General features: G+C 33.0%; 1 protein-coding gene across 12 annotated transcripts in view; it reads right to left on the bottom strand.

Moving 5' to 3' along the window:
• The window catches only part of LOC106867369 (protocadherin-18), a 62681-nt gene that overhangs the window by 12054 nt on the left and 25036 nt on the right, over window positions 1-25591 (bottom strand). For 10 of the 12 annotated variants that reach the window (XR_008265509.2, XR_016244189.1, XR_016244188.1 and 7 more), the window contains exon 2: window positions 6523-8942. Coding sequence is in view for 9 of the 12 variants with exons in the window: in XM_014912220.3 (XP_014767706.1) it covers window positions 6523-8895 (2373 nt within the window). In the remaining 3 variants the exon portion in view is untranslated. Of the gene's footprint in view, window positions 1-5166; window positions 6119-6522; window positions 8943-25591 lie in introns of those variants that run through there. The other 2 variants (XM_089362161.1, XM_089362163.1) reach the window with 1 other exon arrangement.

Genomic DNA, 25591 nt, shown 5'->3' with positions numbered 1-25591 from the left:
AAAAAGAAACGAAAAAAAAGAAGAAAAGAAGAAAAGACAGTTTCCAGCCAAAACTCTAAAATCTCTGGGAATGGCAAAGGAAATAACTTTAGACCCTGTATCACAATCAGATGAATGACCAGCTCATCTCATGTAGTTCATTGGGGAAGAAATAATAAGAGAAAAATATGAAAGGGAAGAAAGAGAAACAAATCAGAAAAATTATGCATGAAAACAAATGAAAACAGGTGAAAGGGAACTATTTCTTTTAAACAACAGCAAAATCCCTCAAGAAAACAATGAAGAGAATGTAGAGGAAAAAGATGAACTAAGGTTCACTATTCTTCAAAAATCAAACAAACAATTAATTGATGTTACAACATTGAATACTTTAAAAAACGTGAAATAATGTATTCAGCTGTACTCAAATGCAGTTTGAGTAAAAGGTTGAATAGAATCATGGAGTACGCAACTCAACTTAACTAGTGATCTTCCAAGTTTTAGTTCTTTAAATTACATTTTGTCTAAATTATTGTGCCTTTTTTATAATTATTTTGTTCAAATATATGTGCATGTATGCATGCACATATTTTAGAATTCTTATTGATTGTATTCTTCCATATATTGTATAATATCTCTTATCTTCTCCCTTACTGGTTGTAAATGTGTTTTTCCATTTCACATTTCATGCTTCATGCCATCTGTCTTTTCTTTGTAACCCCTCATGAAAAGTTCTATATTTTTTTGAGGCCCTGAGGCTAATAAAGAAAAGATTCCTTTTATTAGTAGTAGATGGTAAATTGGCAAAATCATTAGAGCAGGGGGACAAAATGCTTGTGTTATTTAGTTACGGCACTTGTCTTTCATTCCCCACTGAGACTAATAAGTATCAGTCAAGTACTTGGGTCAGTGGTATAAACTATACTCCCCCTTCAGAATTATTAGCCTTGTATCTAAATTAGAAAGGGTTTTCATTACCATCATTGTCATATAATATCAATGCCCTAGCATGGACACTACTGACAAGCTGAAACATATACAAGAATATATCGTAATTATTATTATTATTATTATTATTATAAAGGCAGTGAGCTGACAAAATCGTTAGCACACTGGACAGAATGCTTAGTGGTTTTTCACCTGTTACTACATTCTGAATTTAAATTTGAAACCATTATTATTATTGTCACTCAGGTGGTGTGTCGGGCAAAATATTTTGTAGCATTTCATCAGTCCTTACATTCTGCATTCAAATTTCACTGAGGTTGAGTTTGCCTTTCATCCTTTCTAGGTTGATAAAATAAGTACCAGTCAAACACTAGGGTCAATGTATTCAACTTTTCCCCTCCCCTGAAAATGCTGGTTTCATGCCAGAATTTGAAACCATTTTTATTATTATTATAATTCAGGCAGTAACCTGGCAGAATTGTTAGCATGCTGGGGCAAAATATTTTAGTGTCGTTTTGTCCATCTTTATGTTCTAAGTTAAACTTCTCCCAAGGTTGACTTTGCTTTTCATCTTTTCAGAGTTGATAAAATAAGTACCAGATGAACACTGGAGTCAATATAATTGACTAACCCCCTCCACTGAACATGCTGGCCTTGTACTAAAATTTATAAATTATTATTATTATTATATTTTTTAAAGATTGATGTAACTCTTCACAAAGATAAATAGACAATAAGAAGAGGATGATGTGATTTGTCATAGATTAGTTATTTAAGGGTGTGAACGATATTTTGATAGCTCATCTGTCTTCTTCAAGTTCAAAATGTAAAATGAAAACGACTGCAGAAACACAGAAATTCAAAATGTAAACAAGGAAACCCTGTGTTCCTATGTTCAGAGAATGACATCATCAGGATTGAACGTTTCTGAGAGCACATGTCACAATTCCAATATCCTTCAGCCTCTTAAGTTGCAGTTTGGGTGTTGTGTCAAGTGCACCAATTACAATAGGAACAATTTTCACCTTCGTGTTTCACCATCTGTTTATCTTTCTGGTTGGGTTCTAATATTTCTCAATTTCCTTGATCTCCACTTTGGTAACATATGGTATTGCAAAGTTTATGATCTTACACTATTTTTTTTTCCCTATCATTTTTTATCATATCTAGTTTCCTTGCTTCAATAGTATTGTCAGTTCTTAATGCAAATTCCCATAAAATTCTGCAATTATTAATCATCATCACAGTCTCCAGCTTGTGTTTATCCTACTTCACTGACTTTGAAGCAATGAGCATGGTTAACATCTCTATACAACCATGCATGTATGTGTGTGTGGTATGGTAATGTATAGTTATTGGATCAACATCAATATATTGCTTGTTACTTCTTTCATTGATCATGGAAGGATAAAATACAAGGCCATTCTTAATGCAGTTTAATATCAGAATCTAACTAATGCTAATATAAATAAATTGAAAGTTAAATGGAAAACTTTGCTGGAAAAATGTGAACACTTTTGCATTCTTCTAAATTCATAACTACAGGCTGATCTAAATGATATATACCTACAATGGATGCAAAGAGGGAGCGAAAGTCTGATACATATATGCACCCTTCAGTAATCTCTGTAGATTATGAAGAATGTCTTTCAGTGATGGCTTTGTCTAGCTGATACAGAGAGCTTAGAGTTCTTAACAACAGTTACCTTTTGTCAAATATCACATCATTGTTGAATTATTAACTGTAGCACAAAAAAAACAACAACCCATTACACTTGCACTTCATTCAGAAATATTCATTGTATGATTTGCCTTAGCATATGACCATGGATTAGCAGCCACCACATAATGAGATCTGTGAAATAGATGAACTTTCTGATCTAAGTTACTGAGTCTTTCCACAAAAAGAAGCACCATACTCCAGTGTAGTTGTTATTGCTTGAACTAACCAACAACATCTTGGTTGGAGACTCTGTCCTCCCTGTGGATGCCCATGATTGTGTGCAGTGATCTTGTATGGAACTGTTCCAGCTGCCTGATGTGCCACTGGTATAGAGTCCATGTTTTACAGCAATGTGGAGAGAATGACAGCTTTGTATATTTTAAGTTTCATGGACAGCAACATGCCTTTCTCTGATAGTACTTTAGCTCTGAGTCTATTGAGTGCTTGGCTGGCTTTCTGGATCCTGGATGTGATCGCTTTATCCAGTGAACCATCTGTAGAGATGATGCCACTTAGGTACCTGAAGCTTTCCACACAATTCAGCTCAACCCCATCGATGGCGATGGCTGGCTTAGGTTTTGTTGTGTTTGGAGCTGCCTGGAGCAGACAACTGATGTATGGTGAGCTGAAGGAAGGCACAAGGCAATGAGGAAGACTCAAGTTAATATTTCTATGTTTAACACATAGAAACATTAACAATGTATCTGGGATAACTGCAACACCTCCAAGCCAATCACCTGGTTGTTTTGGCTCCAAAGAATAACAGGTAAATCTCCCTTAAATCACATCTTACTATCTTAAGTAAGGACAGAATACATTAGAGAGGGTACTTCTACATGCACAAATGTCTTTGATTGTAAGTCTACTCAGTCAGAGCTGATCAGGACCTAAACACCTAAGCAAATTCAAAATGCATACACTCACCAGACTATTGTGTTTATGAGCTTCTATAATAAATTCTAAAGAATGACAAATTGGCTTACACTGAATCCACCATATTAAAACTTTGTAGACAAAACCAAGCTTCATGCTAAATATACAAAATATCTCCTTAAAAATGGTAAATATAGTCCAGTAGTTGCTGAACATATTTTTATGTATTCATATTTGGAAAATAATTTTGTTTCAACATGAATTTATTTCTCTGTTATAAAATATCAACTCAAAGTTTTCATTCAGTTTCCTTGTCTCAATACATGCAAATTTACAAATGCATACAGTTATTCACAAATATTTACATTTATTACTTTACTGCTATTTTAAATTTAAATTTATGTTCTCTATTACTTAAGATTCGTTTGTAGTTAATAGATTCATAACTATTGATTTTGCACACTGCATGATTTAAACTTGTTCTTATTATCATTCTCAAATATTTAATTTCCTGACTACTAAGTGTGAATTATAAAAACGTTTGGCTTCATTTTTTACATGAGAGACATTGAATATGTTAACTGACAGCCAGAAACTTTATTATTCTTCTCATCTGAAATAATTAATGATATTATCTTTCTTGATATTATTTTCCACAGAAGACCATATCAATAAACTCTTAGAAACACACACATGAATATAAATATGAACTTGTTAATATCCTTTTCTTCTATTATGGATTAAATTAATCCACAAAAGAGGATATTACTATACATGTCTTAATTTTTTTCTTTCTCACATTTTCATAACTACCGCTGTCTCAAGCAATTTTCACTGACCTCTCAATCATAAATATCTAAACATCAAGTAATATTGTTATTAAAAGTTTAATTCTTTACACTTTGTTATACTAATCTTATTGGGAAAATTAGAACACTTTTGAATTTGTGAATTTGAAAGTGCTATTAAACAAAATCTTGAAATTAGTGTAATGGCTAATTGTATCATTATTTGTTGTATAATATGCAAAAGAAAAGAACCAGCTAGTTTTAACTTGTGACAGACTACATTTAATATATATATAACTTTATTACTGCAAATGATAAATCATAAACATTGAACACTAAATATAAAGAATCACTGAACAATATGCCATTATCAATTCTCAATAAGATGTTTCTGGATTCATTATCTAAAAATATAACATAAAAAAAAATAATCAAGTTATAGCTATTTATTTCACCATGAATCTTCATCTGTGTCATCAATTCTAGTTGAAGACTTCACCACCATAAATTGCTTGATCAGTCACTATAACAAACTACCAGAAGAAAGAATCTAATGTATTCCACCCATCATCCAAGTCTTTTACACGAAGCCACTTTGATCAAAGAAACACATCAAAAGAGAATGGCTTTCGTCACAAAACTTATCTTTAAAATATACCATAGACAGTCTAGACTGTAGAGTATCTTTTCCACTTGAGAATTTTTGACCTCTGCTAAGTTTATCTGAAAATTATTTGATGTTGTATTGCAATAGCTGAAAAATCAATATACATCAATAAAGACAATACTTTGATAATGACTACCTATTCAAGTTACAGAGAAAGAATATCAAAGAGGAGCTGCTAAGAAAACTGATTATATTGAGAAGCAAGCAATATATTTTATTTTGACATAGTTGTTGCCCTGTTCACATTATATGGATGATATAGCTGCTTATTATATAGGTTTCACTCCATCCCCTATTGCTGAGATAAAAGAAAAGAAATGAAAATCAGCTGGATATTCCATTTGTTTTTGCATACAATTATTTATAATTTGAGGACATTTTATGATTGTTGTATGTTAAATGGTACTAAGTTTGGTCAACAAAACATATTGTCAAAAGAAAATCATGAAAAAATATAGATATTGTCATAAGAAAACAATGTAAAACATTACTTGTGTTTTATTAATGGAGAAAGAAATGAGAAATGAAGTGAAATGAAAATATGAGTCAGAGAGGTGGAGAAAGGGATGAATAGGGTTGACTAACTAGATGGTTAAATATGAAAAACCAAAGTAAGAACAATGGAACAGGTAAAAAAAAAAAGGGGGAGTTAGAAAAAGAACAAGATGAAGAAATAAATAAAATAATTAAATTACTTCAGGTTCACAACTCTAGTTCAAAAAGAAATATAGACAATATCTTTTAATGATATTTAATAAGTGTTAATACTATATTTCTGGTTTATATTCCTAATATTTTCTATATCTCAACATCTGCAATCTAAGCAAACAATACTGAATGTTGGAATTTTGTAAAGTTGTTTAACAAACAGTCAATTTCCAAATCACAGACTATATAGAATTCTTTAATTATCTTCATATAAGCAAAGACAGTTAATTGTTATATATCCCATTTGTGTTATGCAGTCTATTAGAAATATTTACCTGAGATAGGAATTAAAGTTCTTTTATGGCTAGTAATAACACCATTCAGCATTATACATCTCATATGAGAGAAGTGATTAGAATGATTGAATGAAACAAGTGAAGTAGTTACATGAAGTGGCTACTGAGGTTTCCTTTCATTAGTTTGACCAACGCCCTAAAGCAAAGTAAAGTGAAATGAGATGTTTGTTAATAATTGGATTAATATCAATTTTCTGATTTTGGTTTTGATACAGTAGTCAAATTGAAGTAGATATTAAATAATGAAAGTCTTTAAAAAATTAAACAAACAGTATCAATTTAATTTTCATTATCTTGAAGAAATTAGATAATCCTTTTTCATATTAGGAGTAGATGCTGGTGTGTTTATGTCCCCATAACTTAGCGGTTTGGCAAAAGAGACAGATAGAATAAGTACTAGGCTTACAAAGAATAAGTCCTGGGGTCGATTTACTTGACTAAAGGTGGTGCTCCAGCATGGCCACAGTCAAATGACTGAAACAAGTAAAAGAGTGAAAGAGTACTTATACGTTTATGAATGAGTGAGTTTAGATAGCTTACCTTAGAAACTTTTGGGAGGCTTCTCATAATTGTTGATGTTTTCCATTCCATTTGTGGGCCTTCTTCTGGCTGAAATTGGTTCCTAGATCTATTTGACTGGTTATTTCTGTTAAGCATCTCTTCTGGGTGCATGCTGCTAGGGGTAGTAGTAGTTTGATAGATCAGCTGTCTCATTTCTGTGCGAGATTGATATGGAGGGTTTCCCCGAGCTCTCACAGAGCCATTTCTTCCATTATTGCATCGGACAACACAGAGCGTTATAGAAATCACAATTGCCACAGATATTATCACAGCTGAAACTACAATTATAATTACCCACGTTACATCAATCATACTGTCAGATTGTATTTGAACAGCAGTTAATGATGGAGATGTCTTGTTACTAACAGTTAAGGTCAAAGACATTGTAACTGATGCTGAAAGAACTGGAGTACCACTGTCTTTGACCCTAAACTGCAGTTGATATGATCCAGCATCATTTTGGTAAACTTTTCGAGAGAAAGACAAAGTGCCAGTGTAAGAATTGATTACAAATAACCGATTGTTGTTTCCTTTTAGAATTTCATATCTCAAGAAAGCATTTTCCCTACTGTCTCTGTCAGAGGCTTTCAGAACTGTGATGTCATTATTACTTTGGGGATGATAGTGGACATCAAGACTAAAAGGATTAACACTAGGAAATGTAAAATAAGGGGCATTATCATTTTCATCTAAAATTTCAATGGTGATATTTGCTGTGTTATTCAGAGATGGTCTTCCTTTATCCTTAACTAAAACTTTAAACTCATAAATATGTTGTTTTTCTCTATCAAGTGACATAGATGTCGATATGAATCCTGAATCAGTGATTTGGAAAGGAAGAAAGTCTCCATTGTAACCAAACAAAGTATATGTTAGTTGACCTCCAGATCCTAGGTCTGGGTCTGTGGCATTGATATAACCTACTGGAAACTTATCTTTCTCATTTTCAAATGTAAGAAATTTAAAAGAATCTGAGATAAAGTGTGGTTGAACATCATTAACATCCATCACTTGTAGAAAAAATCTTTTCTGTACTTTGCGAGAAGGGGATCCTTTGTCTTCACATGACAAGGTAATATCATAGTGATCCTCAGCTTCCCTATCCACTTGACTTTTCATTACTATTTTATACTCTTTAGAACCCATTGCTAAGAGCTTGAATTTTTCATGTTTGATATCACAGCTGACCTGACCATTATGTCCTACATCGTTGTCAGTGACCATCACATAGGCAATGAAACTACCAACTTTGATATCCTCAGAGATAGTTGCTGTGTCATCACTTAGAGCTGAAACAAAATCTATATCAATGGTTGGAGGATTGTTGTGTTGGTTGATAACATTTACTAGAACTGTTGCTATAGAACTGAGAGGAGGGCTCCCTGCATCTCTGGCTTCAATATATAATTTATATGTAAGCTTTTCATCAAGGTTGTAATTTTTTTGTAAAAATATCTCTCCTGTAGTCTTATTCAAACTAAAATGACTTTTTACTACATCAGAAGTCATTGGACTAAAGAAGTATGAAACTTTGTTGTTCTGTCCTTGATCAAGATCTGTTGTAGATAAAACAGCAACAGGTAAATGAATGTTTGGCATATTTCTAATTGAAATATTATATATTTTCTGGGAGAAAATTGGTCGGTTGTCATTCTCATCCTTGATAGAAATCTGAACCACTAAGGAACTTCTTTGAGTAGGTGAACCACCATCACTAGCAATAAGTTGAATGTGGTAGTTACTTTTTACTTCTCTGTCTAGTGTCTGATCTAAAACAATTTCAAGGGTGGATATACCATCTGCTCTTTTCGAAACAAATAATGAAAATGGTTCCTCATGAAGCTTTTCAAGTTGATAATGAATTTGTGAATTGAGAATGCCTACATCTCTATCTATGGCATTAGGGATTGATTTTCTTGCTCCTTTGCGATCATTTTCAGAGAATTCTATGCTAATACTTTTACCAGGAAATTCAGGCTGATGATCATTGGCATCTTCTATTATTACTTTTATTTTTAGAATTCTCATAAAAGTCTTGGCTTTTCGGACAGCAGCTTTGACAATTTTAAAACATTCTTTATTATATGTACACAAAGTCTCTGCATCCAGTTTCTGAGCAGTGTACAGTTTTCCTGATTTGGTGACATTGAACAGTTGAGAACCTATTCTTTGCAACAGGCTGAATGCTATCAGCCTGCTGTCTCCAGGTAAAACACTGCCCAGTAGCTGAGAGTCAGCTGCAATGTCGCCGATGTATGTAGCTGGACTTCTTTCTTCTTTCACATGATAAATAAGGTCCACACACAAAGAAACATGTAGAAATGAAAATGAAAACCATATTTTCATCAACATATTCCACTTTGTAGTATGAAGACTTCAGATGCAACGGTAAAATAAACCTGGAATTAAAAAATGGAAACACTTTAGTCTTTTATCTGACATAGTCTGATTTGCAAGTTTATTCCAAATAAGATAATCATATAGTTTCAAATATTTATAACCAAATTTTTTTCATATGTTTCTCCTTGTGAACTCAACTCTTCCCTGTTTAAATAATGATTTCTAAGCTGTAGAAAGTAACCTAAAGCTAAAGGTATATCCCAAAAGCCCGTCTGACAGCACTCTGTGCTTGTAGAGTTTATCTCAAACTGGTAGTGCCCCTTGATAGCACTGCCAGGCCAAGGACATCTGGAAATTATCTATGATAGTTCCTGACCAAAACGTCCTCTAGAACAGACTAGCCAGCTTATTTTTGTCAGCATCCAGAGTCTCCCCAAGAATGTCATCTCACTTCCCCACCACTAATCTTCTATAAATTTCTAAAGTGGAAATTGCCCAAATGGTAGAGGGCTGTGAGTGCCTGATGTCATTGTAGGTGCCAGTCTCTCAGTCTTTTCTTCACCCAGGACTATTAGAATAATAATAATAATAATAATAATAATAATAATAATAATAATAATAATAAAGCCACTGAGAATAAAATTGTAGACATTATTTATAATATTATTTTGTTACTTTACAACTGTGACAATGAGGTTTTAACAAATTTTATGTTCTATGACATCTTTACTTTGATATCACAGAAAATTGCATATGGCTGGACTTGAACCCACAGCCTCAGTGAATGAAATGCAACTGAGCTGTGGATTCTTAGGAAAAGTATCAGTAATATATATATATAAAACACTTAATCTAAAATATTTGTTTGTCAGTCAATTATTTTACAAATAATGTAAATGTTATGTCTATAATAAATTATTTTTTACATTGTTCCAGGCTTATCAATTATCTTATGAATAAATGTTGCCTATAACAGATTACGTCTACAATTTCAATCCATACTTTCTCAGTCAACTACTTAATGAATAATATAAATGCTATATGTCTTAATAGATGGAGTTTATTTAAAGCATTACATAAATATACAATAATAGAATAATATTATAGTTAGTGGAATCTTTTTATAAATTATTCAAAGGGCCATTCATCCATGGTTTGTTTCCAGAGCTGTATTGTGGCCATCACACTTTACCTTGGCCCAACCCCCTTATTGTCAATATGCATTATGGCCATGTACAATGAGATGAATCAGCCTCCTTATTTTTTTTATATTATTAGGACAGTTTAAATTAATTATTTTCCTGACATAAGAACAATGTTTGGAAATATGCAAACCTCAAAATTTAAGCACAGAGTTAGTTCCATAAAAATCCAAGCCAAATATCAATAACTAAGCTGCCATCATATACACCAATGTAAACTATTGGAGATATCTCTTCAGCTTGAATTGTCTGTGGTGATAATGTAAATACAATTCCATTTTGAATATCAAATACAGATATCTACTCAAGTGAAAAATTTCAGTTCAAACATTTTATCTATTTGAGTTGGGATGGTGCATTACATAAACATGTGTTGTATATATTTCAGTTCAGGTCATTGCTTGAAAAGCTTTCAAAACTGTATAATCAGACATCAGAATCTCTCTGTTTAGATATCATAATCTGTAGTATGTCAAAAGGGTGGAGGAGATCATCTTGACAACAGTACATCAGACTGAATATGTTAGAATATGTGATGTTTTTCCTTTCTGTTTAACGTTGAATTCTTTCTGCGATTAATAAGTACCAGGAATATACTAGTTAAATTCAAAAGACTCTACAAAAGTTGATCAAGCATCTTATTGATATAATCATTTTAACTTGATCAAGAAATATGATTGGCTGATGAAGATTTTATGAGTTCATATTCAAAAGTTTATAAATGTTACTTCACTTGCAACAAAAGAAGGCAAAGTATCCAGTCATCACACTTATTTATTTAGTCCATACAATGATTGTAAAGGAATTAAAGGGGGCCCATAGTGTAAACATTTATTTTATGGCCCCTTTGCCATTACCAATTCTGAGAGAAAGAGGAAACAAACCCCAGTTTTTAACTGGTACTTTATTTATTAATCCTGAAGTGATGAAAGGGAAAGCAACTCTTGGAGGGATTTGAACTCATAACACATATAGCTAGAACAAATATAAGACATACTATCCAATCTTCTCACAACTTTGCCCATTTACTATCTTCCATTCACCATAACAATGATTAAACAAATTGGAGAGTTAGTGAGGGTGACTCAACACTTTTTACATTACCATAGTATTTAACGCAAATTTCTATTCATCAATTCATTCATTCTACAACACCTACATAGATACACACATACAAAATAGGTTGTAGGATATGTATATATATTAAAGTAAAGGTAGATAGATTCTTTCTTTTATTTTTCACTTGTTTTAGTCATTTGACTGTGGCTATGCTGGAGCACCACTTTGAGGGGTTTTGGCTGAACAAATCGACCCCAGGAATTATTTTTTAAGCCTAGTACTTATTCTATCAGTCTCCTTTACTGAACTGCTATGTTATGGGATGTAAACACACCAACACCGGTTGTCAAACAGTGATGATGGGCAGGGATAAACACAGACACAAAGACATGCACACTTAGATATATACATGATGGGCTTCTTTCAGTTTCTGTCTACCAAATCCACTCCTGAGGCTTTGGTCAGCCCAAGGCTATAGTAGAAGACACTTGCCCAAGGTGCCATGCAGAGGGACTGAACCCTAAACCATGTGGTTGGGAAGCAAGCTTCTTACCACACAGTCATATGTATATTAAAGGGAATCTATGATGGAGATAATTAGTGTAAAAGAGTAGTACCTAACAAACACATTAAAGAGAAGAAAGGGTTCTAAATCTTTGTAATAATAATATTAGTATGATATTAGGGAAAACAAATTGCTTGATAATTCTGGGCCATTAAAAAGATGATATAGGAAAGGAAAGGCAGTAAGATTATCAAAAATATAGTAAGCATAAATGCTTGACATTGATAATATATTAAGTTTAATTGTAAATGATTGTGCTTGTGTTTCAACCTTAGAGGTACATATAAGAGTTAAGGATTCATCAAGAGGAATTTATGACAAAAAGACTGGTTTAATTTTGACCATAAAATTTATATTGTCCAAGAATAAAGATGACTTAATTATGCAATAACTAAGTTTTTAAAAAAATACATATCAAATTCAGAAACGTCTTAATAGTCTAAATCAGTTTAAATTCACCTTGCATTGACACAGACATACATACCCAAACAATTAAATGAAGCATATTAGAAACTTAATTTCAAAAACATACAGAAACTAATAATAATAGACTACATTTATTACATTTATAGAAGATACATATAACCACAAGCCTAGTTAATAATTGCTTACTTCATTCTCAAATGGCAAGATTGCTCTAGAGAAAGATAAAAGCTAAGCAAAACACTAGATTCAATAAATATAGTAATTTTATCAAGAAAAAATAGATAAGACCTTGTTGGGATTCTGAAAACAAACAAACAATAAAAGTAAACTTGCTAGATGACCTGTCAAAATATTGGTGAATCAATAAGAAAAGTGAAAAGGTTATCTTTTAGACACTCATATGGTTTCTTATTTAGAACTCCCAACCTCTCAAGGTTCTAGTCTTCATACACACTTGCAGTAGCAGTAGTACACACATGCACATTCATACAGCCCTTCATATACACATTCACATTTACAATCATTCTCTCTCATAAACTCACACACAAACATGCACACACACACACACACTGAAAGGGACAGACTGACAATGGAATGAAATTCTGAAATATTATTTTGTGTAGTAAGACATTAATAAACCCAAAAATCTATCAATAGTATTCTGAAACATTCCAAAGATGTTTACTCTTCATAATATTCAGTTGTAATTTAAATGTTGTGTACTGGAAATGTTAAACTAATATAATCAAATGTGACAAGTTGTTTATTTTACATTATTGTTATTATTACCTTTCACTTTTCACCAAAGCCAAAAGATGAAAATTAGAACTACAAATGTAGTTGAATGTAGATAAGCACACTTGAGAAGATGAAAAGAAAGAAGGGGAAAATAATGGTGAATGGAAAAAAACCCCAGATATGACAAAGATTAAGATACACACTTTGAAAATGACTTTTTACTAATACATATCTAGTTGACAATATGAATTTACAGCTTTACTGTTAATATCTGTTGTTTTCCCTCTTTTCAAATAAGATGGAAAAATTTGATCAAAATGTAATATTTTTGTCTTTATTTGTTTGACACAATACTTCTGTTTGTTTAGAATTTAAACACAATAGAAAGTGTCATTTGGATACTTAATGTTACAAAGAATAATTAAAGCAGCGTTTTATCATATAGGTGAAAAGAAAGTTGAATTATTTAGATATTCTTTTATTCTTTTATGTGTTTCAGTCCAAAGGCTGTATAATATTCAACATAAAATTTATAGAATACATATTTGCCAAAATTCATTGGTTAATTTATATTATCTCATTTATTATAAGCTAATATATTTAATGATCTTGCTATCTGTTAATCAAACTAACGTAATTATGAAAAGGTCTTAAATATGCAGTGACCTAATCATTTACTATCACCAATATCCTCAATTATATTAATCATTCATTTTTCTGTGCTGATATGGGTCAGACAGGTCTGCTATGTAGTATACTGGCATGATTCTTTGTCATCTCAATGTGAAGTCTAGAAGTTTGGCATCATATCTGATATTTTCACTTTTTCCTTAGTTTCCTCTAGTCATTTTCTGAAATAGCCTCTTTTGTTGGTACATAGCACCTTTCTTATTCTGCACTCATCAGTCATCAACATCACAGATGTCTCTCCTGGTATACTTCCACTGGAGCATTCTCAAATTCCACCTTCGTCAGTATCATATTTATCATACACACTTATATTGTTCTTTATGAATTACATTTTCCTACTTGATACTTTCTTCATCTTTTCATCATGAAATTTTTTCAAACCACTGAACTATTCATATACACAAAGTCCTACTTCTCTGCCAAACTGCCAGAGATCCACAACGTCTTGTATATATACATTGCTTGTACATTAACCTACAAAGGTACTGCCATGATAGAAATTGCTGTCAAATCTCCTTTGAATTACTTCCTATATAAAAAGACTAGATGGTCATAGCTTGCATATATTTGATCATAGATATGATCAATCAGTTCTGATCCAGAGTTAAATAATGACAATGCTTGCATTAAAACCATGATAACGAGTTCTTACCAATTCTCTTCCTTCATATAATGCAAGCCTCTTTGCAACTAGAGACAACTTCAATGTAAAAATAATACTGTATTTTTAAGGGTGCATTTATACTATTTCCAGTTATGTCAAATTTGATGAATTCCATTTATACCAACATATACTTTACTGAAATTGTTTGATACCTTTTGATTTTAATATCTTTATTTTTGTAATGTTTTATTTCTTCTGAACCAATATTACTTGCTATGAAAGGTACCAGAAAGGGAAAATAAATAGGGTTAAATGCTTTACAATTTTTCGCTTTATCTACCTACATATTGAGCTCAGATTCCTCTGCAACTGATTATGCTTTTCATTTCACAGGGTTTCATTCAATTTATTATATATAACTACAATGTGAACATGATTTTATGGGTAAGAAAAAAAACCAAGATTTTCAATAGATAAGTCAAAATTTTCAAATAAAATTTATAAGAGAGGATACTCTATTACTCATTCAAATTATAAATAAAACATCAGCTGTTAATAAATGAAATGATATAATTAAGTTATCGTTTATGAAGGGTTTCAAACATCTTTATTTGGCACTTACACATACATACCACTATTTCATCAAATTCTGATTGTTTGTAGCTTGTCTCTGTGGAACCAGTTTTTATCTGAATATATTAACTAATTACAAATCTTCATTAATCCATTTTTATTTGTGATAAACTGAATCATATTTATTGTTTGTTGACTGAATAGTGAATAAAATGAAACATGCTGATACATATTAGGGAGAATAAAAATGTAACAATACATTGATAAAAGCTTTACAGAATATGATCTTTTAGAGCTTATTATTTGTATTATGAATGTCTATTGAATATTAATAAAGACAAGAACACAAAGAGATGTTTATCCCAATTATAGATTAGAACATCTTTCTATGAATATTTAGTGTAATCTAATTTCAAGCATGCTTAGAATAATAATTTAAACAATAAATCAGTTTATAGCTTTGTTTTTCTGTGCAAACATTCACAATTCTTGAGAAAAGAGTTAATAATTTGATTATATATTTGAAGTAAATCTCACAATTTTATCATGTTGTTAAAAGTCAAACATGTTTGCAATGTTAACCAGGTTGTATGATTTATTCTTATTGCATATACTTAGCTTTCTTCTTTATATGGACACATCAATACTTCATATCTTATTCACATAATAATCTGCATTGAAACCGTCCTTCAAATTCCTATTATACACCCACTGTGTCATTCACACTTTCACGTTTATCTGTATTTCATTTGTTTTGTTCTTACATAATTTAACATGAATAATCTTTTCATATTGAAATGTGCTTCATCTTTTCATCAGGAAACTTCTCCAAACCACTATAAACCCTATTACAACAATGTCCCTATTATACCCCTATCAGTGAAGTCACACCTTACCTTCAGTTTTCTTGACACAGATTAACAGATTATTTTCCCTAGATTTAAAAAGTTTACAGAATCTTTGTGGATTCTAAATTTTGAATTTTAGTTGTGAGGATTTTACTAATATGTCAGTTATTGATTCACCCCCTTCTTATTTTTTATTATTTTTGAACCCACTCTATCAAATGAATTTTAGATCAAGAAATGCAAATTACAGTCCTTTGCTCAGAATAAGTATTTGGTGAAGTACACCTCTCAGATCTATCTAATTACCAACAGAAAATGTATGTTTTATCACATTTGTAGTCAACTAAACTTCCTATGGCTCAATTCTATTTCGAGCTATTTTTAGCATTTCTGTTATCTGTGATTTTTAGATTTAAATATTTTTAATTCCTGTCTTGTTAGCAGTTTGTGAAGCTATGCTAATCACTATTGATAAGCCTGTCATATTTAACTTATTAAGTTGAACAGATAACTTCCTCTCCTAAATATCATAAGGCAATTAGACTAGAGAAGTTTAAAATGTGTCTGTCTCGTTAATTTTTAACTAATTTTTATAGTTTGTTCATTGATTTGGTGGACAATGTTACTTTCTCTTTTATGAATCTTCTAACTCTATAACAACACTTCATTTTCCTTTCTTATAGCTATCATTACAAGTTTTCTCCCTCTTCTAGCTCTACTATAATGACTTCTTCTTACTTAAATTGTGCCTACCTCAATCCTAAGTGCCATATTAACAACTTTTTTTAACCCTTTTTCCTCAAACATCATTTCTCTGGAACCCCTTCCCTATCCATATTTTCCCTCCAGTTGACATCTTGCAGTTGTTCTACCATGTCGTCCTCATTGATCTTTCAGGCCATGAGTGCAACCCTTTTATTCTAACCAAGCCACTAACAAAAACACACCAATTTTCTCCAACTGTTTACTTTCTGATTATTTTAAGACCTCTTGCTATCATAAACTTATCACATATCATATCTCTTAGAATATTTACAAATTTCCTTCACACTACTACTTAGCTAAGTAAACTATCTGCCTGGTTCTTTGTTCATTACTTTCCTCCCACTCCTGTGTTTTCTCTGTAACTTAGCATACCTCAGGCTAAGAAACAAAAGAAATGCTAAACAGTTTACTTCTGAAAAGTAGGATTCTTTCTTTTATAACACACACACACACACACACACACACACACACACACATGCATGCACATAAAGTATTAGAACTTTGTTGAATATATTGAAACACTGTTCACTTTCATGTTTATTTTTATATAATGGAAAGTTTAGAGGTATCTGTTTCTGTATGAAATGCTGTAGTGGTCCATGAAAAGAATTAACCACAGAATTTTACTGGAAGGAAGATATTCAGAATGACAGTAAAATAAAAAAATAAATAAAAAAAATTAAAATGTCAGCTCTTCCAACATGCATGACTTGCAAGTGAAATGATAGTTAACTACAGAGCCAGCACAAGTAAAATAACATCAGTGAAGAAAATGATGTAGAATCTAACAAAACACACAGATCTGACCCCTTAAGCAACACCATCAAAGTTCTACTGTTATTTATAAAAGGAAGATAATTGACATTCAGGGAGAAAAAATGTGCTTGCAAAGTACCCATCCAATTTCATTGTGAACAAAGGGACTAAATCAGTGGTAAACTAGCCCCAAACTATTTAACTACAAACAAATTAGTTGTAATCTTTCTTCCAGAATGCCTATTAGAATGTTATCAATGGTTACATATGACAAAAGAAATTCACAATACTACTTTAATAGTCATCGATAGCAAGAAAAGTAAAAAAAAAAAAATGGTCTTCCAGTATACTACAACTTCATTAGTTGAAAGTTTAGCACTGTTCTGTTGATGATGTCATTAGCAGAAATTTTCTCAGCATTTTGTTGACAATTTCATGTGTAGAATGTTTCTCACTATTCAGTTGACATCACTACTTTTAATAAGTACACCGTACACATTATCTATGCCAATGATAAATCTATTTTTTATGTTGAATATTCTTATTGTTATTTAGATCTGTAAGAAAGCCTAATAGTAGCTTTTCATCTACACGCACCATTTTATAGATAGACATTCTCATCAAACTATATAGCAACCATACATATTCTATTTCAGATTGCTACGCGCGCGTGCGCGCGCACACACACACACACACACACACACACACACCATAATCATTGTCATTCTTGTCATTATTATCATCAATATATCAGTTTTCCAAACTGTATGGGTTCGATAGGTGTCACAGTCTACATTACCTTGCAGTATTTCATTTGTCTTTACATTCTGAGTTCAAATTCTTTTGAGGCCGACTTTGCCTTTCATCCTTTCAGGGTCAATAAATTAAGTACCAGTTGCGTAATGTGGTCGATCTAAGTGACTGTCCCTCCTCTCTCTCAAAATTTCAGGCCTTGTGCCTAAAGTAGTAAAGAATCTACATTATCTTGTGCATGCAGCAGCAGAGAAAACTGGCTGATTTTGGTGTTGAGTATGACTTTTCGTATGCTCTTCCTATCACTCATCACTTTACTGAACATACTGGGTGCATTTTATCATGCCACTTGGCAATAGAGGAGGACTAAAGAGTTCTCTCTACCTTGTAGCAGTTTTTGCTTAAAGTTATGGTTCTTCATCCTTCAATGGGTTGTCAAAGTCCTTTGTCATACCGCAACTCCAGCTGATGAGCCATTAAAGAAAAAATCTGAATATCAGTCCAGCCGGAGAATTCATGAAATAATTATTGGTTGGGAGAAATTAGGATATCACAAATGGAGTGCAGAAATTTTTTTGTGCGTGTGCACAAAATATTCAGTATTCTGAGATGAATGCATATATTCAAGGCAATGCCATGTGACTGAGATTGAAAGAGGATAACTAATGTATGTGATCTAGAAGACAGAATGTACTAAGGCTAAGGCTGCCTGAGAAGAAAGAAGTATAGGAATACTGGCACTCGGAGTACAGGAGGAGAGAGTGAACTAGTTGTAAGTGATTCACAAGTAGTTACCTTCACATCGAGATGGGATCAAGTGATGAGAGTGATGTCAGAAAAAATAGAGAATAGGTGGAACCAGTACTAGTGAATGTTACAATGAAGTGTTAGGGACAGGGTCAGGGTAGGTGCACAAGCATTTCTAGTTGCATTGGAAGAAATGTGCAGTCATACTGTCACTTTGATAGGATGCTGGGAATTGAGAAGGAGAGATGAGCAATTGACATGGGTGAAAGGATGCAGTAAATAGAAAAGATCTGCTGCCATTCTTAGTCATACTGACTGCATAGTAGAGTGAGGTTGAGAAGAAAAAGAGGAAATGTTTGAGAGCTGAACAATAGGGGTGTGGGTTCAGAGGAAGAAAGAAAGAATGGTATGAGTGAAAGAAATGGGGTGGTGATGGGGGATAAGTTAGATGGATGTTAGAGGGTGAGTGGCTATAAAAGAAGTTAATGATGTAAACTTGACAGTTTATATACATGCCAGTATATGTGTATACAAGTACATACATTTGTCTAACAATACATGTCTATGTATATATACAAATAGACATATACATAATGATTTTAGTGTCATCTTACCACACATGGACAGGTAAGAGGGCCTTCTCTCACACTGTATGGAGAATACTTTGAAGGCAATAAAAGTGTAAACATGTAAAACTAAATGAATTAAATAATATTGCAAAACTCCAGTTTCTTTGGGGTACCCACCTCACCAAGGCAATGATTAGTGACTAAGACCTTTGGAAATATGCTGTGCTTGAGAAGGCCCGGCAAGCCAAGTGAGACCATAACCTATGCTAGGGGTGTAACCAGCTCACTTTTGCGTACCTTTCCTTCATTGGACACTAAACTCTGCTTGCTAAGACCTGTTGAGGCAAGTGAAATCGAAATAGAAATCAAATTCGATGACTGGCATCCGTGCTAGTGGAGTGCTAAGAGCACCATTCGAGTGTGATTGTTGCCAGAGCAGCTGACTGGCTTGCATGCCAGTGGAATGTAAAGAGCACCATTCGAGTGTGATTGTTACCAGCATCACCTTACTGGCACTTGTGCCAGTGGCACATGAAAAATATTCAAGCGAGGTTGTTGCCAGTGCCGCTGGACTGGCTCCTGTGCAGGTGGCACGTAAAAAACAGCATTTGAGCATGGCCGTTGCCAGTACCACCTGACTGGCCCTCGTGCCTGTGGCACGTAAAAGCACCCACTACACTCTCGGAGTGGTTGGCATTACGAAGGGCATCCAGCTATAGAAACTCTGCCAGATCAGATTAGAGTCTGGTGCAGCCATCTGGTTCGCCAGTCCTCAGTCAAATTGTCCAACCCATGCCAGCATGGAAAGCGGACGTTAAACGATGATGATGATATAGTAACAGTATTAATAGAATAGATGGAATGAGTAAAATATTTTATTAGGTACAACACATGTTTTGACCTGTTATGGGTCTCCAGGTACATCAATCTAGATCCATATATATATATATATATATATATATATATATATATATATATATATATATATATATATATATATACCTTTTGAATAGAGAAAGTAACATGTATATTTCACATATGTGGCAAGAAATTTATCTTAAAAAGAATAAGAGCACTCATTCCAGAATAAACTAAAGTCATTTTATTCTTTAAATATATATACTCTTGGGTTCTGAGAAAAAGTCCAGAGTATTTTAAATGATAGTTGTTGAAGTTATATTGAAGATACCAGAAAGTATGATACAATACTTTTCTAGGTGTTCTGTAGAGAATATCAGCAGTTTTCCAATAAGTCAACTACAAATAATCAGAAAATTCTGAGATTTGAAATAATTCCAAGCAGTGAAAAAGGAGAATAGTTTTTGGATATGGATTTTCCAAAAGCAAAGTTGCATTTCTGCCAAGATAGGTTAATTGAGATTGAATGTATGACAATGGCAAATCATGAATATTTGTTTATTATGCTAGAATAGAAAATGCCCTAGTCATCTCTCAAAAGCATCTCTCAAAAGCAAGATGGTTATGAAAACATGAAAAACAAAAAATTCTATTTTTCTTGGCTTTAAAACATTGAATCCAAACTTCCTTATTAAAAGTTAGAAAAATCAAAGCAGTATGATGGTAATACCATAATTCTGTAAGAAGTAGGATTAAAAAAGCAGGATGATCTTGTGTTAAGTTATAGATATTGCAAAATGATTTATCTTTCAGTTCACTTTCATGCATCATCATAACCATCATCGTTTAATGTCCTCCTTCCATGCTGGTATGGGTGGGAATAAAAGATTTAACAGAACATAAAATTGCTGAATCTGGCAACTTTATTCTAAACACAACTTAGTGGGAAGATATACATATACAAGCTGTTTATGTAACTCTTACACATATTCAACTTCTAAATATATTTTCAAATTGCTTTATACATTCAGTAAGAAGTGTTTAGGTATACATTATCACATGTCTCTTATCTTGAATATATACTTCTGCAGGTGTATATATGTTTGAACAGTGCATATATGCTTCTTGCAATATACTAGAAGGCAGATTTACTATTTAAAACAAACTTTTTTTATTAAATGGTCCCTCAATGAATAAATGATTTGATTTCCTGTTACTCAACTTTGATAATTTGATGTAAAGAGGTGTTATAAAGTCTATGATCTATTATTTACATTTACAATAACAATAATAATAATGAAGAAGATGAAGATAGTATCAATTATTGTTGGGTTCTTGGGAGCAGTATCAGAAGGCATCAAGAGGAATAGAAAGGATATCAGAATAGAGTGCCTAGTAGAACTGTTACAAAAAGTGTTTGCCTCCTTGGCACGACCAGAATAATTAGGAAAGTATCAGATAGCTGAAAAGAAAGAATAGCATGGTATTGTAGACTGCAGGTGGCAAGCTTGCTATGCAAGCAGGACTCCAGAAGCTCCAACAAAACCTGTGATAAAGAGAAAATGACAATAATAATAATGATAATCCTTTCTTCTGGAGGCACAAGGCCTCAAATTTGAGGGGAGGGAATTAGTTGATTACATCTACCCCAGTGTTTGACTGGCTCTTAATTTATTGACCCTGAAAGCATAAAAGGTAAAGTCGACCTTGGAGGAATTTGAACTCAGAATGTAGTGACAGACGAAATACCTGTAAGCATTTTGCCTGGCATTCTAATGATTCTGCCATATCACCGCCATAATAATAATAATAATAATAATAATAATAATAATAGTTTTGTCTTGGTGTAAAAGATGGCTACTGCAAATATTCTGCTCAGTACCACAGATTTGCTTGTCAGTTGTTTGACCTTAACCAGTTGAGGATATCCCTTAGTGGCTGACAATATGTGCATCTCTGATCATGAGCAGAAGTAGTGGGAGAACATCATAGCCATATGTTGAGAGGAATCCCATGCATCCACTTATATGATTTTGAAATTATAAGATATTAATAAAAAATGTGTTTGTTGATCAAATTTTCTGCATATCATTATTTCAGATCATGTATCTTCATTTTATTTATTTCGACCAGCTAAAATTAGAAATTGGTAAAGTGGGAAACAAAGAAAGGAAAGACTTATACTTAAATCAAAAAGGAACTTTACCCATGGCTTACAACTTCAGGTATATACTAAACTGAGAGTGTATGCGCATAAATACATAAGACTGTAAATGGTAATATGTTACACTATTGAGGAAATCCTTTTTTCATAAATTATATGATTCAGAGTTGATAATATTGATAGTAAACCTTATGTACAATTCATGAAATAACTTCTACTCTCTAATGCAATATTAGTCTACTATTGAAATGTTTTCTACTGTCAAACACCAACTGAAGCCTTAGGTGGTGAGACTCCAACAAAATTATTCCTGTCTCATAAAGAAAATTCCATGATATTTATTTCAGAAATAATATCAAGTTTCTTTTATATTCTAACATAAATTGGTTCAGCTTGGCCTCATTCTATGCATTTCTTGTTTCTACATTTAGCTTGGCCATAACTTTCATACTTCATTTACTCATCCACTTCCCATCGTTCATTCATCTAACATATATATTCTTCTTCTTTCTTCTAGCAAGTTCTTTATATTTACAACAGCAGAATGTTATTTTAGATTACCTATATATTATCATACAGATTTATGTTAAAACACCATCACAATATTTGCATGTCCTTTCATCATAGTTATAGATCAGCTTCTTTTATTGCTTATGTTCCATAAGGGTATAATATAAAATTCCTAATGCAATCTGTCTTCCGAGTAATAAAGTTTCCTAAATTTCTTTCATCAACTCTGTATTCAAACCACTTTACTTTGCTAAACTCCGCCCAATACATTGGCCATGGCACCTAGATAATTGAAGTTTTCAATCATTTTCAGAGGACCAGCAGTGAACACCATTAACTTCCCAGATGGTTTGTTCCCAGAACTAGCCATATTAGAAGATCTCTCTCTCTCTCTCTTTCTTTTTTCTTTTCCTTTCTTTTTTATATCATATTTGAAAATCCAGTTGTCAGAGCTAAGCAGACAGATTAATGTACACATATTTATAGCAGATATCATCAACTATGCAGGGATGATAAAAAAAATTAGTGTATGCATGATGGTGAAGGGAGTAGAAGGAAATGTGTTCAGATTCTCATCTAGCACAGATACCTCTATTAGACATCAATATTGGTACTAGCAATGAATGTATGCATTTTCAGAACACTCCGGCCATCACATATTCAATTATTTTTATACTAGCAGTACTAACTTTTCTGCACGATGCCTTTTTTTTCCACTCAATCCTCAAACTACACACATACATACTTACACAAACACACACATATCATGCACACTCATTTGAAGTAGGAATATATAGTTAATGAGACATATATGTATTCAATCTCAACTCTCCACACACACACACACACACACACACACACACACACACACACTCTCTCTCTCTCTCTCTCTCTTTCTCTCTCTCTCTCTCTCTCTCTCTCTTCAGAAATTTAACAAAAACACAACAAACAGAAAATTTAACAAAAACATAACAAACAAAATTTGTAGCTAATTCCTCATCAACCAACAGCCAAAATCTGCTGGTTAGTTCAGTTTCCTGTGTCCCAAAGGGGTAGTGGACATACTTTTGAACTGTTTGTTCAGAATTTCTTTTGGGGTTCCTGTGAGGGAGTCATCCTTTTGGAGGGGCCCTATCTTGTGTACTGAGGCTATTGCTTTGGTAAATTTGAAGAAAGTTTTAGGGTTTGACTTAATATTTTCTATAACCCAGACCTCTTTGTATACCCTCTCTTTTTCATGGGATTGATACAGATTTTTGTCAATCTCCAACAGCATTTTTTTTCAGCAGGACTTTTCCCCTACTTTTGAGATGTTTGTTCAGATGGTTTGCAATCTTTGTTGGTTGTATCGTAAGAATTTTCCTATCCATAGCGATCAATTTCAATTACAAACTTTCTCTAGATTCTGCTGTAAGCATACAGCAGAATCTATAGAAAATTTGTTATTGAAATTCAAGATATGGAAGCAAAGACTGGAATTGATTGGCCTTACAGTAAACTTAGAAGAAACAAAAGTTTTACTAAATAGTAAGGAAATCAGGCTCCTTATATGATCATGGAAACAGTCAAGTCCTATCAGCAGAAAATGCATCCTGAGAAATTCCATAATGTGTCCATTGTAAGCAAGGTACACACAGGAGATGTAGTGGGATCACAAACATGTTTATAAGTAGGTTTCACATGTATCAGTTTCACCGAAGCAATAATTACTCAGAGTGTTCAGGATTTTTGATTTTCTCATATACCTGGGCAACTCTCTGGAAATAGTTGATAGCTTTTGCTATTTAGCTGACCAAAAATTAAAAGTGGGTTTGATGAATGTTCTGAAGGTGACAGCTAAAATAAGAATGGGATGGAAACGTTTAGGGAGCTGTTACCTTTGCCAACAACAAAGAGCTTACCCCTCAAGATCAATGGCAGATTGTATGAGGCTTATGTTCAAAGTGTGCTGCTGCACAATTTTGAGATATGGGCCTTAAAAGCAGAGAACCTGCAAAGACTAGAAAGAAATGAAATGAACATGCTTCACTGGATGTGCCATACTAGTGGTCATGATCAAGGAAGGACAAATGAACTGGGAGACAAACTGGGTAGAAGAGGAATCAGATGTAACATGCAACTCATGTCAGACAGGAAACTACAATAGAAGGCAGATGGCAGCTACATAAGCAAGTGCTGAGTGCTTAATGTAAATGGTAACTGAGGGAGAGAGAGAGAAAGGGGGGGGTGGAGACTTGTGGTAAGATGAGGAAAAATTATCACAAGATATTACATCGGATGAAAGAGTTGACTGAGGACTACATTAGTTGGCAATGCATAGTACTACAGGAGACCTGACCTCCTGCACGAGCTTGGTGAAATACTTGTTGAAACAGTGGGACAATGCATGCATTATTGTGCATCTTTCTTTTCTCTTTCTATACCCTCACATCTCCTCACTATCTCTTCTCTTCTATACTCTCTCTCTTTTTCTCTTCTCTTCTATACTCTCTCTCTTTTTCTCATCTCTTCCACTCACAGTGTCATGACACTCATAACTGAGAGGAAGATACTCAATTTGAACTGCTCCTCCATACCAAACTCATGTCAGTATAGAAAACAGGTCTAAAAAAAAAGTGATGATGAGGATGATGATGATATTTTCACTCATACTAGTAGTAAAATATTTATCTGGGGCTATGACTCAGAATATTTATTTGTGAGATTGATTTTCAGTTCATTACTTTTTGTATCAACCTCACATCGTTTAATATGAGACAGAATTAAAGTATTCTTTTGAGTCTAAGTTCTAGATATTGAAGTTTCAAAACCAAAATCCTAGGTGAGATGGTAAAATGAAAGAGCACTAGAGACAGGGCAGACAGTAAAGACTAGAGTTTAT

This window comes from Octopus bimaculoides, chromosome 14, assembly GCF_046866305.1.
Source record: "Octopus bimaculoides isolate indiv1 chromosome 14, ASM4686630v1, whole genome shotgun sequence".
In the NCBI taxonomy this organism is placed as follows: Eukaryota; Metazoa; Mollusca; class Cephalopoda; order Octopoda; family Octopodidae; genus Octopus; species Octopus bimaculoides.
This window is presented reverse-complemented; position numbering and strand designations above follow the sequence as displayed.